At 47.7% G+C, this 13,713-nt stretch overlaps 1 protein-coding gene across 49 annotated transcripts in view; it reads left to right on the top strand.

Annotated features, from left to right (window-relative positions):
- Positions 1 to 1,108: 1,108 nt before the first annotated feature.
- The window catches only part of PCNX4 (pecanex 4), a 45,014-nt gene continuing 32,409 nt past the window's right edge, over positions 1,109 to 13,713 (top strand). For 10 of the 49 annotated variants that reach the window (XR_016226780.1, XR_016226775.1, XR_016226773.1 and 7 more), the window contains exons 1-2: positions 1,205 to 1,870; positions 9,314 to 10,058. Coding sequence is in view for 38 of the 49 variants with exons in the window: in XM_070065088.2 (XP_069921189.2) it covers positions 9,370 to 10,058 (689 nt within the window). In the remaining 11 variants the exon portion in view is untranslated. Of the gene's footprint in view, positions 1,871 to 2,171; positions 2,227 to 7,219; positions 7,525 to 9,313; positions 10,059 to 10,968; positions 10,991 to 13,713 lie in introns of those variants that run through there. The other 39 variants (XR_016226779.1, XR_016226774.1, XM_070065089.2 and 36 more) reach the window with 20 other exon arrangements.

Here is a 13,713-nt window from a genome sequence, read left to right as displayed (position 1 = left end):
GTCTCTCCTCTCTCTGTATAACTCTGTCTCTTGAAATAAATAAATCTTTAAAAAACAAACAAACAAGAAAACAATGCTCATAGCCTCTTCACCAGTAGAGGCCATCCTACGAAACGACTGTCTTTGCTCATCTCTAAGAAGTGAATCATCTGTTAAAGTTTTATCATGAGAATGCAGCGATTCCGTCACGTCTCCAGGCTCCAATGCTGCATTGAAAATCTGAGGTTTAATGAAGCCACCTTCATCAAGCTGCACCTCGCACCTTGGTGTGCCGGAAACTGCTTCTCTAAACCTCCTGAGCCAACCTCAAACTTTTCCTCTGCGGTTTTCTCACCCCTTTCAGCCTTCATAGAATTGAAGAGAGGGCCTTGCTCCAGATTAGGCCTTGGCATAAGGGGAGGTTGTGGTTGGCTTGATCTTTTATCCAAACCACTACAGCTTTTTCAGTATCAGCAATAATGTTTTGCTTTCTTATTATTCGTGTGTTCCCTGGAGTAGAACTTTGCATTTCCCTCGAATTTTTCCTTCGCAGTCAAACTTGGCTAACTGGCACAAGATACCTAGTTGTCCATGTATCTCAGCTTTTGACATGCCTTTCTCACTAAGTAACCATTTCCAGCTTTTGATTTAAAACACTTTTTCGAAGCTAGTTATTAACAGACCTACTTCCCACACCGCTGTGTGTCAGGGACAGTCAGAACACACGCATGTACAGATTAAGTTCACGGACGGACCCAGGCGCAATCCGTGCCATCCCCAATCACCACAGAAGGGCCCACTAATCACACCTCGCCATAAAAAAGGACAATAAGGAAAAAAGCTGAAATATCGCGAGTTAGCAAACCGCGACACAGACAACACAGCACAAGTTGTTGGGAAAATGGTGCCGACAGGCTCGCTCGACGCTGTGTTGCCACAACTTTCCATTTCTAATAAAATACAATTATTTGTGAAGCGACACAAAGTGGAGCGCAATAAAGCGAGGTTGTACACAGTCGCACATCTTCCAACCGAATAGGACGAATGCAGCATTCATTTGAAACGCGGTGACAGGCCGTGGCCGCCAGAGCGCAGACATCAAGATAGCGGGTCGCGGGGCACCCACACTTCCGGGGCTGGCAAAATGGCGGCGGCGCGCCTTACGGAACTACGTCACTACGTCACATCACCATGGCAACGACGCTCTGGCGTAGGGGCGTGTCCGGGTGAAAGGTCCGGCCGTGGTTTCGCGCCCACACCCAAGACGCGGTCGAAGGACCCGCGAGACTCTTACAGCGGAGCGGGGCCGGGTGGGGCGCTGCACCCCGCCTGCCCTGCCTCGCCCGGCCGGCGTGAAGCCCCGTCGGGAGCGCGCGCAGGTGTGGGCGGGGCCCTAGGCGGGCGCGTGCGTGACGCCGCGCCGCGAGCGGCGCCGGCCGGCGTTGACGTTAGCCATGGAGACGCAGGCCGGGGGCCCGGGTGAGTTGGTCGCGCGCCGGCTGGGTTTCCTGGCCTGTGGGCGGCCGCGATGGTCTCGGAGCTGTTTTCGTGTGGTGTGGAACCTTTAGGTGTGAGGACTGCGCGGCTGCTTAGCCTGTTGAGCTGTAGCGTTTGTTCCTGTGGCCCCTGCGAAATGGAGCCTTGACGGAGGCTTGGCCGCGCGACCACCCGCTCCCCCCAGGAACTGGGCAAATTTCCTTCAGTGAGGCCAGGGCCGCCTTGCGCTTAAATAGCCACCGCCCCCCAAGCCGGATCCCCAAACTCTGTCCCAGCCTTCGGGTCGGATGTTGCTGTTTGAGTCCTCTGACTGCTTGGGACACCTGTTGGCGGCCCCTGTATTTTCTAGTTAAGGCGCTGCCTAGTCATCATTCATTGCTGCAGAAGATGCCAGGTAAGGGAACCTTTTCCCGAGAGCTTTATTGAGATATAATTCACATTCCGTGAGATTTACCCACTGGAAGTGTATATGGCACTGGTCTTTAGAATAGTCACAGAATTGTGCAGCCGAAAGCAATCGGTTTTAGAAACGTTGTGTTGTTGCCCCTAAAAGAAACCGCACACCTTTCAAGCCCTCAACGCCCCCCACCCCAAGCAGTTCCCATGATCTCCACTGGAGTTGACAGTTGGCCCTGGAAATGGAGACCCACCCCCCACGCCCCCAGCAACCAGCAGTGTATTTTCTGTCTCTGTAGAGGTGTTTCCTGTGCATCTTGCAGAATGCGACCCCTTGAGACTGGCGTGTAACAGGTAGCCATAGTGTTTGGGGGTTCATGCATGCCGCAGCCTGTCTGCTTCATCACTGACCGCCTAATCACACTCCATTAGGTGATGCCTCACATTTTATCCATTCAGCTGTTGATGAACAGTTGCATTGTTTCTAATTTGGGCAGGCAATATTTCTGCTGTGAATGTTTATGTGCCAAGTTTTTGTGTGAACATGGTTTCATTAACCTGTGTGCTTACCTAGGAGTAGAATTGCTGGGTTATATTGTCATGGGGGTGGTCCTTGGCTAGGCTCGGTCCGGGTTCTTGTCTCCATGCATGAAAGAAGTCGAGGAGGAAACGAGGTGTACAGGAAAGCAGGATTTACTTAAAGAAAAGGGAAAGGTGCGGGCTATCTTGTTATGGTATTGCGAGGCATAGGGGGTGGTGTCTGGCTGCGGCTTGATTGATCATTCAAAGGGAGCAGAGTTTGGTGCAGCACCTGAGTACTGCCCATTTCTGTGCCCTGTTTTGGAAATCTCAGAAGTGTCATGGTGTTAGGGGCACGGTGAGAGTAAAAAAACTGACCCTAGTAATTTTATTATTATAATAATTTAATGATATAAATGTCATGGGAGAGTCACTGTCTGCAGCCATTTTGGATTGTTATAGCTGATGCTAATTTCTTTTAATATTTTATTTATTTGAGTGGTAGAGTTACAGACAGTGAGAGGTAGAGATAGAGAGAGGTCTTCCATCTGCTGGTTCACTCCCCAAATGGCTGCAACGGCCAGAGATGTGCCTATCCAAAGCCAGGAGCTTCATCTGGGTCTCCCACGTGGGTGCAGGGGCCCAAGGACTTGGGCCATCTTCTACTGCTTTCCCAGGCCACACCAGAGAGCTGGATTGGAAGAGGAGCAGCAGGGACTAGGATGCGCGCCTATATGGGATGCAGGCACTTCAGGCCAGGGCTTTAACCCTCTGCATCATGGCACCTCCCCCCATTCTTAAATTTGCAACATTGTGAAACTTGGGGTTTGCACTGCAGGGAAGGGGGAGAGGGCTGGGACTGGTGCATGGAAGGCAGGTTTGGGAAGTGCACAGAAAGGGGGCTTGGGTGGTGCAGGTGGGGCTATGACGTGGACCAGGCAAGGCTGCTGTGCTGTTGGGAGGGCTGGCCTGCGGCAGTGCAGTGCTGTCAAACCTCAGTTCCTCTGCTAGCAGCCCACCTGCCCATATCAGTGTAGTACCCGTGTTTAGTCTCTTGAGGAATTGTGGCTGTTTACCAAAGGGACTGCACCATTTTATATTCATATTAGATGTGATGGAGGGTTTTAATTTTTCATGAGCTCGCCAGTGCTTGTTGTCTGTCTTCCTCCTTCCCCTTCCCCTCCCCTCCCTCCTCTTCTCCTCCTCCCCCTCCCCCTCCCCCTTCTCCTTTTTTTACTCATTTGTAAGGCAGAGAGAGAGAGAGTTCTTCCATCTGCTGGTTCACTCCGCAATGGCTGCACAGTAGTCAGGCTGAGCCGGGCTGAAGCCTGGAGCTTCTTCCAAGTCCTGCACATGAGTGTGGGGGCCCGAGCGCTTGGGCCATCTTCCGCTGCCTTCCCAGGCACATCAGCAGGGAGCTGGATTGGAAGTGGAGCAGGCAGAACATGAACGTGCCCATGTGGTGTGCCGGCATTGCAGGCAATGCTATATGTACTACGGCACAATGCCAGCCCCAGAGAGATGCTTCGTCTACCGATGAAGTTCTTCTATACTAATAGAAAATGAACAGTCTGATAGTAAAAAAGCAACATGAAGAGACAGTCCACACAAAGATAAAATAGCGTTTATTTACACAATACAAACGTATGCATGTAATGAATATTCGCAGAAAAATAGACAAGATTCATGAAAGATTCTATTAAAAAGTAATATTCAGAGATTCAGCAGCTCTTAGAAGTTAAAATGTGCGCTATGATAAATTGGAATGGATGCATTAGAAGATAGCAAGTAGTGAAAGAGCAAGAGCCGCAGTACAGAAATGCTCAGCCGTGTGTGACCCAGCATTACCTCACACTTGTTCCAACAGCTGTTATCAAACAAGAGGACAAGGATTGATGAGGATGTGGAGGAATTAGAACCCTGACTCGTACCATGGGAATACAAAATGGTGCGGCCACTATGGAGAACAATTTGGAAGTTCCTCAAAAAACATTCAGAGAGCTGGATCAGAAGTGGAGCAGCTGGGACTCGAACCGGAGCCCATAAAGGATGCCAGCACTGCAGGCAGTGGCCTTATCCGCTATGCCACAGCACTGGGCTCCCCTGTTTTGTTAATTTTAAGGATGTTCAAAGTCTTAATTTGCTGATTTCTAGTCTGACTCTTTTAAGATGACTAATTCTCTTGGGGCTGACACGGTAGCCCAACGGGTTAAAGCCCTGGCCTGAAGCACCGGCATCCCATTTGGGCGCCAGTTCGAGTCCTGGCTGCTCCTCTTCTGATCTAGCTCTCTGCTATGGCCTGGAAAGGCAGTAGAAGATGGCCCAAGTCATTGGGCCCCTGCACCTGTGTGGGAGACCTGGATGAAGCTCCTGGCTCCTGCCTTCGGATCGGCACAGTTCCAGCCGTTGCAGCCATCTGGGGAGTGAACCAGTGGATGGAAGACCTCCTCTCTGTAACTCTGTCTTTCAAATACATAAAAGAAGTCTTAACAAAAAAAAGACTAATTCTCAAACTTCTTTAGCCATAGATTCCTTTTCAAGAAATATTCTATAGGACAAATCCTGAATCCTTCAAACTTTTTAAAAACATATATCCCATTAAAATAACTCAAAGTCACCATCCCACTTACCTCTCTCATGTTTCTGAGGATGTTTTTGTTTGTGTGTTAATTCATTATTTATTTGAAAGAGTTACAGAGAGAGAAAAGGAGAGAGAGAGAGAAATCTTCCACTCAGTGGTTCTCTACCCAAATGACTGAATGGCCAGGGCTGTGCCAAGCTGAAGCCAGGAGCTAGGAGCTTCTTCCAGGTCTCCTTGGGCCATCTTCCGCTGCTTTCCCAGGCACGTTAGCAGAGAGCTGGATGAGAAGTGGAGCAGCCAGGACATGAACTGGCGCCCATATGGGATTCTCACTGCAGGCTGTGGCTTAACCTGCTGAGCGGCACTGCCAGGCTCTGATGATTCTTAAGGAAACTTATGTTCTCTTCGTGCTTGGCCTGCTCTCACTCAGTTGTTCCTGCCCTTTTTTTTTTTTTTTTGCCTTTTATCCCTGCTTTTCTACCTCTGCCCTTCTTCACTGTGAACTAGACCCTCCTTTCCTGATGATGCAGGAGATCAGAGTGTAGGATTGGGGGTGATGTTTGACCTAGTGGTTAAGGTACCTGCATCTTACATCTTGTAATGCCTAGGTTTGATGCCTGGCTCCGGTCCAGACTCCAGCTTCCCGCTGATGCAGACCCTGGGAGGAAGTGGTGATGGCTCAAGTAAATAGCTTCCTGCCACACACATGCGACCCCTGGATTCAGTTTCCAGCCCCTGGCTTCAGCCTCAGCTCAGCCTCAGCCATTGCAGACACTTGGGAGGTGAACCAGCACATGGGAACTCTCTCTCTCTGCCGCTCAAATAAAAAGAAAAGAAAACATTTTTAAATGTAGTATAGGGCAGGAAGCAAATTAAAATTGGACTTTTTTTTTTTTTTTTTTTTTTTGGACAGGCAGAGTGGACAGTGAGAGAGAGAGACAGTGAGAAAGGTCTTCCTTTGCCGTTGGTTCAACCCCAAATGGCTGCTACGGCCTGCACCGCGCCATCCTCCACTGCCCTCCCGGGCCACAGCAGAGAGCTGGCCTGGAAGAGGAGTAACTGGGACAGAATCTGGCACCCCAACTGGGACTAGAACCCGGGGTGCCGGCACCGCAGGTGAAGGGTTAGCCAAGTGAGCCGTGGCGCCGGCCAAAATTGGACTTCTGACAACTAAAATTCTCCAGAGGCAGGCGTTTGGCCTAATGGTTGAGATGGCACGTGAGATGCCCACATCCCAGCTGTGCTGCGTTTCCAGCTCCTGATGACACTTGTGTACCCAGGAAGGCAGCAGGAGATGACGAAAGTAGTTCAGTCCCTGTCACCCACATCAGAGTTCTCCAGTTGAGTTCAAGGCTCCTAACTTTGGCCTGGTCCACTCCACATTCTTACAGACTTTTAGGGAGTGAATGAGCAGGTGGGAGCTCTCTGTCTCTAAAAATACATACATACAGGCCGGCACTGCGGCTCAATAGGCTAATCCTCCGCCTGTGGTGCCGGCACGCTGGGTTCTAGTCCCGGTCGGGGTGCCGGATTCTGTCCCGGTTGCTCCTCTTCCAGTCCAGCTCTCTGCTGTGGCCCGGGAAAACAGTGAAGGATGGCCCAAGTGCTTGGGCCCTGCACCTGCATGGGAGACCAGGAGGAGGCACCTGGTTCCTGGCTTCGGCTCAGCACAGTGCGCCGGCCGCAGCGGCCATTTGGGGGGGTGAACCAATGGCAAAGGAAGACCTTTCTCCCTGTCTCTCTCTCTCTCTCTCACTGTCCACTCTGCCTGTCAAAAAATATATACATACATACATACATAAATTTTAAAAGGCATACTTGTTTGTGTAAAAAAATGATTCTTTAGCCATTTCCATCTCCACAGGAGAAACCCAGCTGTATTTCTCCCTCACGTTTATCCTGTTCCTGTGTGTCTTTGGGATACAATTGCTTTAGGCAGAATCTTCCCTAAGCCAACAGTGCTATCAATAAGTAACATTGCTTATTCCATAATAAACATAAACGAAGGTATTTTCCAAGTGTGTTAAAACAGGGAATAAACATTTATAACTTTAGAATGTTGCCTGGGTTCTTGTAGGGCTTTCATGTAAGGAAGAGCTGTGCACAGAAGAGAAATATTTACAGTTAAAGAACTTCCTAACAGTTTAACAATGAGGGGAGGTGGCGCCAAGGTCTAGTTCTCTCTCTCCTCCTCTCTCTCCTTCTCCCTCTCCATCCACTGGTTTACTCTCCAAATGCCTTCACCAGGGCTGGGATCCAGTAAGTCTGCATGGGTGGCAGGATCCCAGCTACTTTGAACAAGCCCTGTTGCCTCCCAGGCTCTGCATTAGCAGAAAGCTGGAATCGGGAGCCAGAGCTGGGACTCAGGCCCCTCTGAGACCAGATGCAGGCGTCCTGACTGCTAGGCCAAGTACCTGTGCTGCTTCTACACAGTGACCCCAGAACCTTCCAGGATGCCCACTGCTCTCTGCAGGCTGAGACCTGACCGAAAGACTATTTGGAGATGGCTTAAACTTCGCTTTTCTCTTCTAGCAAACAAGCAGTTCGCTGAGGTAATTTTTCTAGCTCATGTTGTGTCAACAGCTGTTTTTCAGAATAAGCTGCTGAGTATAAGGAAGAGTTGGGCTGACAAGAGCCATGTTATTTGATACTTACATTATTGTGGCCCTGACATGAAAATAATTTAGACCGAAGCCTGTACAGTTTCCCTTATTATTTCCTGTTTCCCCAGTTCTGGTGATTCTGGAAACTGATAACAGGGACTAAAAGGTAAATTACTAGGTGACTTGCCCATGGTAACATATCTAATAATAAGAGTCATCAACTTCGGCATTTAACTTAGTCTTAAGTTCCTGTTCATTGTTTTTCTAAATACATGTTGAGCTGCCAGTGTCCGTGTGAACTTTTATTGAAATGCTACTTATTTGAATAGGATTGACTTTTTAAATTGATGGAAAATGTTATATTTACCATAATTATCAAGTGGTTTGAATGACACTTTTTTTTTTTTTTTTTTTTTTGACAGGCAGAGTGGACAGTGAGAGAGACAGAGAGAAAGGTCTTCCTTTGCCGTTGGTTCACCCTCCAATGGCCGTCGCGGCCGGCGCGCTGCGGCCGGCGCACCGCGCTGATCCAATGGCAGGAGCCAGGAGCCAGGTGCTTTTCCTGGTCTCCCATGGGGTGCAGGGCCCAAGCACCTGGGCCATCCTCCACTGCACTCCCTGGCCACAGCAGAGAGCTGGCCTGGAAGAGGGGCAACCGGGACAGAATCCGGCGCCCCAACCAGGACTAGAACCCGGTGTGCCGGCGCCGCTAGGCGGAGGATTAGCCTAGTGAGCCGCGGCGCCGGCTATGAATGACACTCTTAATATTTCTCTTTTCCACTTCTATTTCCAATTGAATTTTGGGATTATAGAGAATATTCTTATTTTATACAGTGGGGGTTGGCAAACTGTGACTGTCAGGCAGAGCCTGGCCCACAGTCTATTTGGGTGGATATGTACAGTGAAATTTTGATTTAACACACCTACTCAGTATCCTTTTATTTAGGGCCAGTGTTGTGGTGTAACAAGTAAAGCCACCACCTGAGACGCTGGCGTCCCATATGGGCGCCGGTTCTAGACCCAGCTGCTCCTCTTCCAGTCCAGCTCTCTGCTATGGCCTGGGAAAGCAGTAGAAGATGGCCCAAGTCCTTGGGCCCCTGCACCCATGTGGGAGACTTGGTGCAGCTCCAGCCATTGCGGCCATTTGGGGAGTGAACCAGCTGACGGAAGACCTTTCTCTCAGTCTCTCCCTCTCACTGTCTGTAACTCTACCTCTCAAATAAATAAATAAAATCTTTTTTAAAAAAATCCATTTATTTATTGTATTGTCTATGGCTGATTTTGTGGTATTTCAACAGAAACTGTATGGTTCATGAAATTTAAAATATTTACTATTTTGGCCTTTATAGAAAAAGTTTGCTGACTCTCATGAGAGGGAAAAATTAAAGAACAAAACAATAAAACTTACTGGGGAATGACCAGTTAAACCGCTGCAGGATTGAGTTAAAAGTACTGGCCTTTTGAATTTTCCTTAACCTCAGAATCTAAAACTGTGAGTTAATATTTAACACCAGATGTTAAGTTATAAATACATTAATAAAGAGTAACGGTTTTTTAAAAAAACTAATGTATATTTTGCTTAAAGCAACTTAGAGCACAATGTGTCAGCAGTGGGAGGAGCCTGAGAAGTGAAGTTACACATCCTGCCCTTGAGAGAACTAAGGTGGTAGCGGACCGGCAGGTTTTCTCCCGGGGCCTTGGGAAGGACAGTCTCACCCGGTGACTCTCTCTCTTGCAGCACCCGCCGCGTTACAGAAGAGGATGCGACCTTGCGAGTGAGCGGCGGAGGGCAGCATGAGTCCCGATGCGCCTCTGCTCAACGACTACAAGCAGGACTTCTTCCTGAAGCGCTTCCCGCAGACCGTCCTCGGAGGCGCGCGACTCAACTTAGGCTACTGCGCACCTCCGTACATATACGTCAATCAGATTATCCTTTTTCTGATGCCATGGGTCTTGGGTGGGATCGGGACACTGGTGTACCAGCTGGGCGTCCTGAAGGACTACTATGCAGCAGCACTTTCAGGCGGGCTGATGCTGCTCACCGCGTTCATCATCCAGCTCACGAGTTTGTACGCCAGGAACAAGGCCGTGACCGTGGAGAGAATGCGAGCCACAGGGATCATCGCAGAGGAAGATGAGTATGAATTCACAAGCTGTGCTGGTGCCGAGACTGTCAGATTTCTGATTCCAGGCAAAAAATACATAGCCAACACAGTGCTTCACTCTGTGCTTGCTGGGTTAGTGTGTGGTCTTGGAACGTGGTATCTGCTCCCGGATAGAATAACCTCGCTGTATGGCAGCACAGGAGGCACTGTTCTATTATTTGTCTTTGGATGGCTGACATTATGTATAGGAGAGTATTCATTAATTGTAAACACGGCCACAGAGACTGCGACTTTCCAAACTCAGGATACTTACGAAATCACTCCGCTGACGAGACCTCTTTACATTTTGTTCTTTGTTTCCGTGGATCTTGCACACAGGTAAAAGCCTACCAGATACTTTACAGTTTGCATTGTTTTTAGCTATACACGATAAGAGAGCTCTCCTTAGTATTAAAAACATGAATCTGGATTAAAAATCATCAGGAGAAAACCATAGAATGACTGATCTCTGAAAGTGAATTTCTATAAAACATTTAAAGTTAAACTTTACTGAATAGTAAACAAAAAAATCCTCTTTAAGATAAGCAATTGTCAGTTCTGTGTTTCACTTTAAATAAGAAGCTTTGAATCTTTAAGATAGTCTGACTGAAACCTGTGAAAAGTGAGAGGAGCCCGGCGCCGCGGCTCACTAGGCTAATCCTCCGCCTTGCGGCGCCAGCACACCGGGTTCTAGTCCCAGTCGGGGCACCAGATTCTGTCCCGGTTGCCCCTCCTCCAGGCCAGCTCTCTGCTATGGCCAGGGAGTGCAGTGGAGGATGGCCCAGGTGCTTGGGCCCTGCACCCCGTGGGAGACCAGGAGAAGCACCTGGCTCTTGGCTTCGGATCAGTGCCGTGCGCCGGCCACGTCGGCCATTGGAGGGTGAACCAACGGCAAAGGAAGACCTTTCTCTCTGTCTGTCTCTCTCACTGTCCACTCTGCCTGTCAAAATAAATAAATAAATAAAAGAAAAAAAAGAAAAGTGAGAAGAAATTTCTGTAAGAAGAGATGAGGAATTTAGAATTTAAACATAAATATTATGTGCAGATCGAGTAGATTTAAGATGAGTAGAAAGCTTATATCTAATTTTATTATAATCACGATATACAGAAAGACATATTTTTAAGCCAACTTGTAAACCTAAAAATAGAAAATAAGTTTTATTAACAAACATATTTGGTGACAAAAATGTTTGATAATTCCTTTTGTTTGCCTTTTCTAAATCTGACTTTTCTTTCTCTATTTCTATAGATTGCAGCTTTCTCTTTCTCAGGTTAGTGTCCAGGTAGAAATGTATAGGAATATTGTGAACTAAATGTTGTGTCCCCAAAATGCATATACAGAAGCCCTACACTGCAGTGTGATGGAATTGGGAGATGTGGCCTCTGGGAGGAAATCAGGCCCTGAAGGTGGGGCCTTCCAGAACTGTGAGAAAATAAATTTCTGTTGTTAGGCATCTAGTCCATGTTATTTTGTTATGGGTGTCCAAGCTTGGCACCAAAAATGTGGGCAGTTCTGCTGTGACTACCTAAGGGCGTGGAAATGGCTTCCATTAACCAGGTTAACCAGGTAATAGGTAGAGGCTGAGTTATAACGTGCAAGCTAGAAACGCAAACGTTGAGGTAAGTCTCTTAAAGTCTCAGATGGACGTGAGGAACCTGTTATTGGAAGCTGGAGGAAAGGCAGTCCTTGTTAGAAAGTGGCAAGAAACTTGACTGAACTGTGTTCCAGTGTTCTGTGGAAGACAGAACTTGCTAGTGATGAAATTGGATAGTTAGGCAAGTCAATGCTGAAGCAGCATGTTGAAGGAGTAACTTGTTTTCCCAGATTGCATATAGTAAATGCAACAGGAGAGAGATGAATTGAAGAAGGAATTGTTGAGTAAGCAAGTGATCAGACCTTGAAGGTGTGGAGAGTCCTCAGCCTACGGACACTGCAGAACACGAGAAAGCACTTCTGAAGAGAGCAGCACGGGGTTGCCTGGATGATTATCCCCTGAAGTGCCGCTGGGGTTCTGTAGCTGAAGCACAGCCAGCTTGCAGTGAAGGGGTTGGAGGTGGGATGGAGTAAACACTCTCAGATTGCCGCAGTTTGACAAGACAGGATAACAGAATTACTCCGCTACAAATACGCACAGTTCTCCAAGAAAAGACCAAAGCTAATTCGGAGATCATCAGGGCCACTGCCATCGTTTCAACGGCAAGATGCCCTCCACCTGAAGTCCTGTGGGCAGAGCCGCTCTTCAGAGCAAAACCCCTGCCTGGCGCTGTGGAGGGGATTCTGCCACCCTAGGAGCCTAGAGAGCAGAGAGTGGAACCAGACCTGAAGATCTAGTGGAAGCTACCCTGCTAATTTTGGACTTCTTGACGTGTCACCCCTTCCTTCTTCCCTGTGTCTCCCTTCTGGGGTAGAAATATCTCTCCCGTACCTGTCCCACCATTGTGTTTTGGAAGCACGTAACTTGTCTGCTTTCACAGGTTAACCTGCACAGGAATTTGGCCTCAGGAAGCATTGTACCTCGAGTCATACTCACGTCTAATTTAGATGGTGTTCAGATGAGACTTGGACTTCAGACTTCAGCGTAATGTTAGTGTTTGGAGATGAGGTGTTTTGGGAGGTAATTTGGTTGTGAAGGTGGGGTTGTTCCTTATGAGAAGAGACACCAGAGATCTTGATCTCCATCATTAAAGAACGTAGCAAAAAAGATAACCATCTGCAAACCAGGAGTAGAGCCCTTCCCTACAACCTGACCGTGCTGTCGTCCTCATCTTGGACTTCCAACCGCCAAACTGTGAGAGAATAAATTTCTATTGTTCAAGCCTTCCAGTCTATGGTATTTTGTTATGGCAGCTCAAGTCAAGATGAGGCATTTAAAAACATTTAGTTTGTATTGATAAAATTACCTCTTGAGTATCTATTTGCTGTTCCTTAATGCTTATTTATTTATTTATTTATTTTTAAGGCAGAATTACAGAGAGAGAGAGAGAGTGTGTGTGAGTCTTCCATCCGCTGGGTTACTCCCCAAACGGCTGCAGTGGCAGGAACTGGGCTGATCTGAAGACAGGAACCAGGAGTCTCCTCTGGTCTCTCACATGGGTGCAGGGGCCCAAGCACTTGGGCCATCTTCCACTGCTTTCCCAGACACAGCAGGGAGCTCGATCAGAAGTGGAGCAGCTGGGTCTCTAACCAGCACCCATTGGGACGCCAGCACTGCAGGTGGTGGCTTTACCTATAGCTATGCCAAAGCGCCGGCCTATGCTCCTTAACTCTTAATCTCCTCTAATTATGTTACATTCAAAGACCAGGGCACACTGTAATACTCACATAGTTCTAATCAAATATGTAATGGGAGAATTAATAGGAAATCATTTTATAATTTGTTTCATAATACCATTACACTTTACTGAGATGATATTACAGTTAGTACTTTATTTTGAAAGGTCAGCAGTAAAATTGAAATACGTATTTATAGGAACATAATCTCTTTTTAAAAGATTTCAGTCGGGGGGGGGGCGCTGTTGTGGTGTAGTGGGTAAAGCAGCTGCCTGCAATGCCAGCATCCCATATGGGCACCGGCTTGTGTCCCCGCTGCTCTACTTCCATTCTGGCTCCCTGCTGGAGGCCTGGGAGGGCAGCAGAAGATGGCCCACATGATTGTGCTCCTGCCACCCACTGGAGACTTGTTCCTGGCTCCTGGCTTTGGCCTGGCCCATTCCCAGTCATTAGAGCCATCTGGGGAATGAATCAGCAGATGGAAGAACTCTTTCTGTCTCTCCCTCTCTCTTTGTAACTCTGACTTCCAAATAAATAAATCTTTAAAAGATTTAAGTTTATAAAATTATTATTTTCAGAGTGCAGGTTTTTGAGTTACTATTGCACTGTGCCATTTCCAAACTCAGAAATTATACACTTGCTACAATGCATCTTTGCATTTGAAATGATATCACATGTTCTTCAATTTTTAAGCAATCTCTGCTAGTTTTTATTTTAATTTTT

This window comes from Oryctolagus cuniculus, chromosome 20 (genome assembly GCF_051225735.1).
Source record: "Oryctolagus cuniculus isolate XC-2025 breed Fujian yellow rabbit chromosome 20, ASM5122573v1, whole genome shotgun sequence".
NCBI classification, from domain to species: domain Eukaryota; kingdom Metazoa; phylum Chordata; class Mammalia; order Lagomorpha; family Leporidae; genus Oryctolagus; species Oryctolagus cuniculus.
Note: the sequence above shows the minus strand (reverse complement) of the source record. Positions and strands in the feature narration are given on the sequence as shown.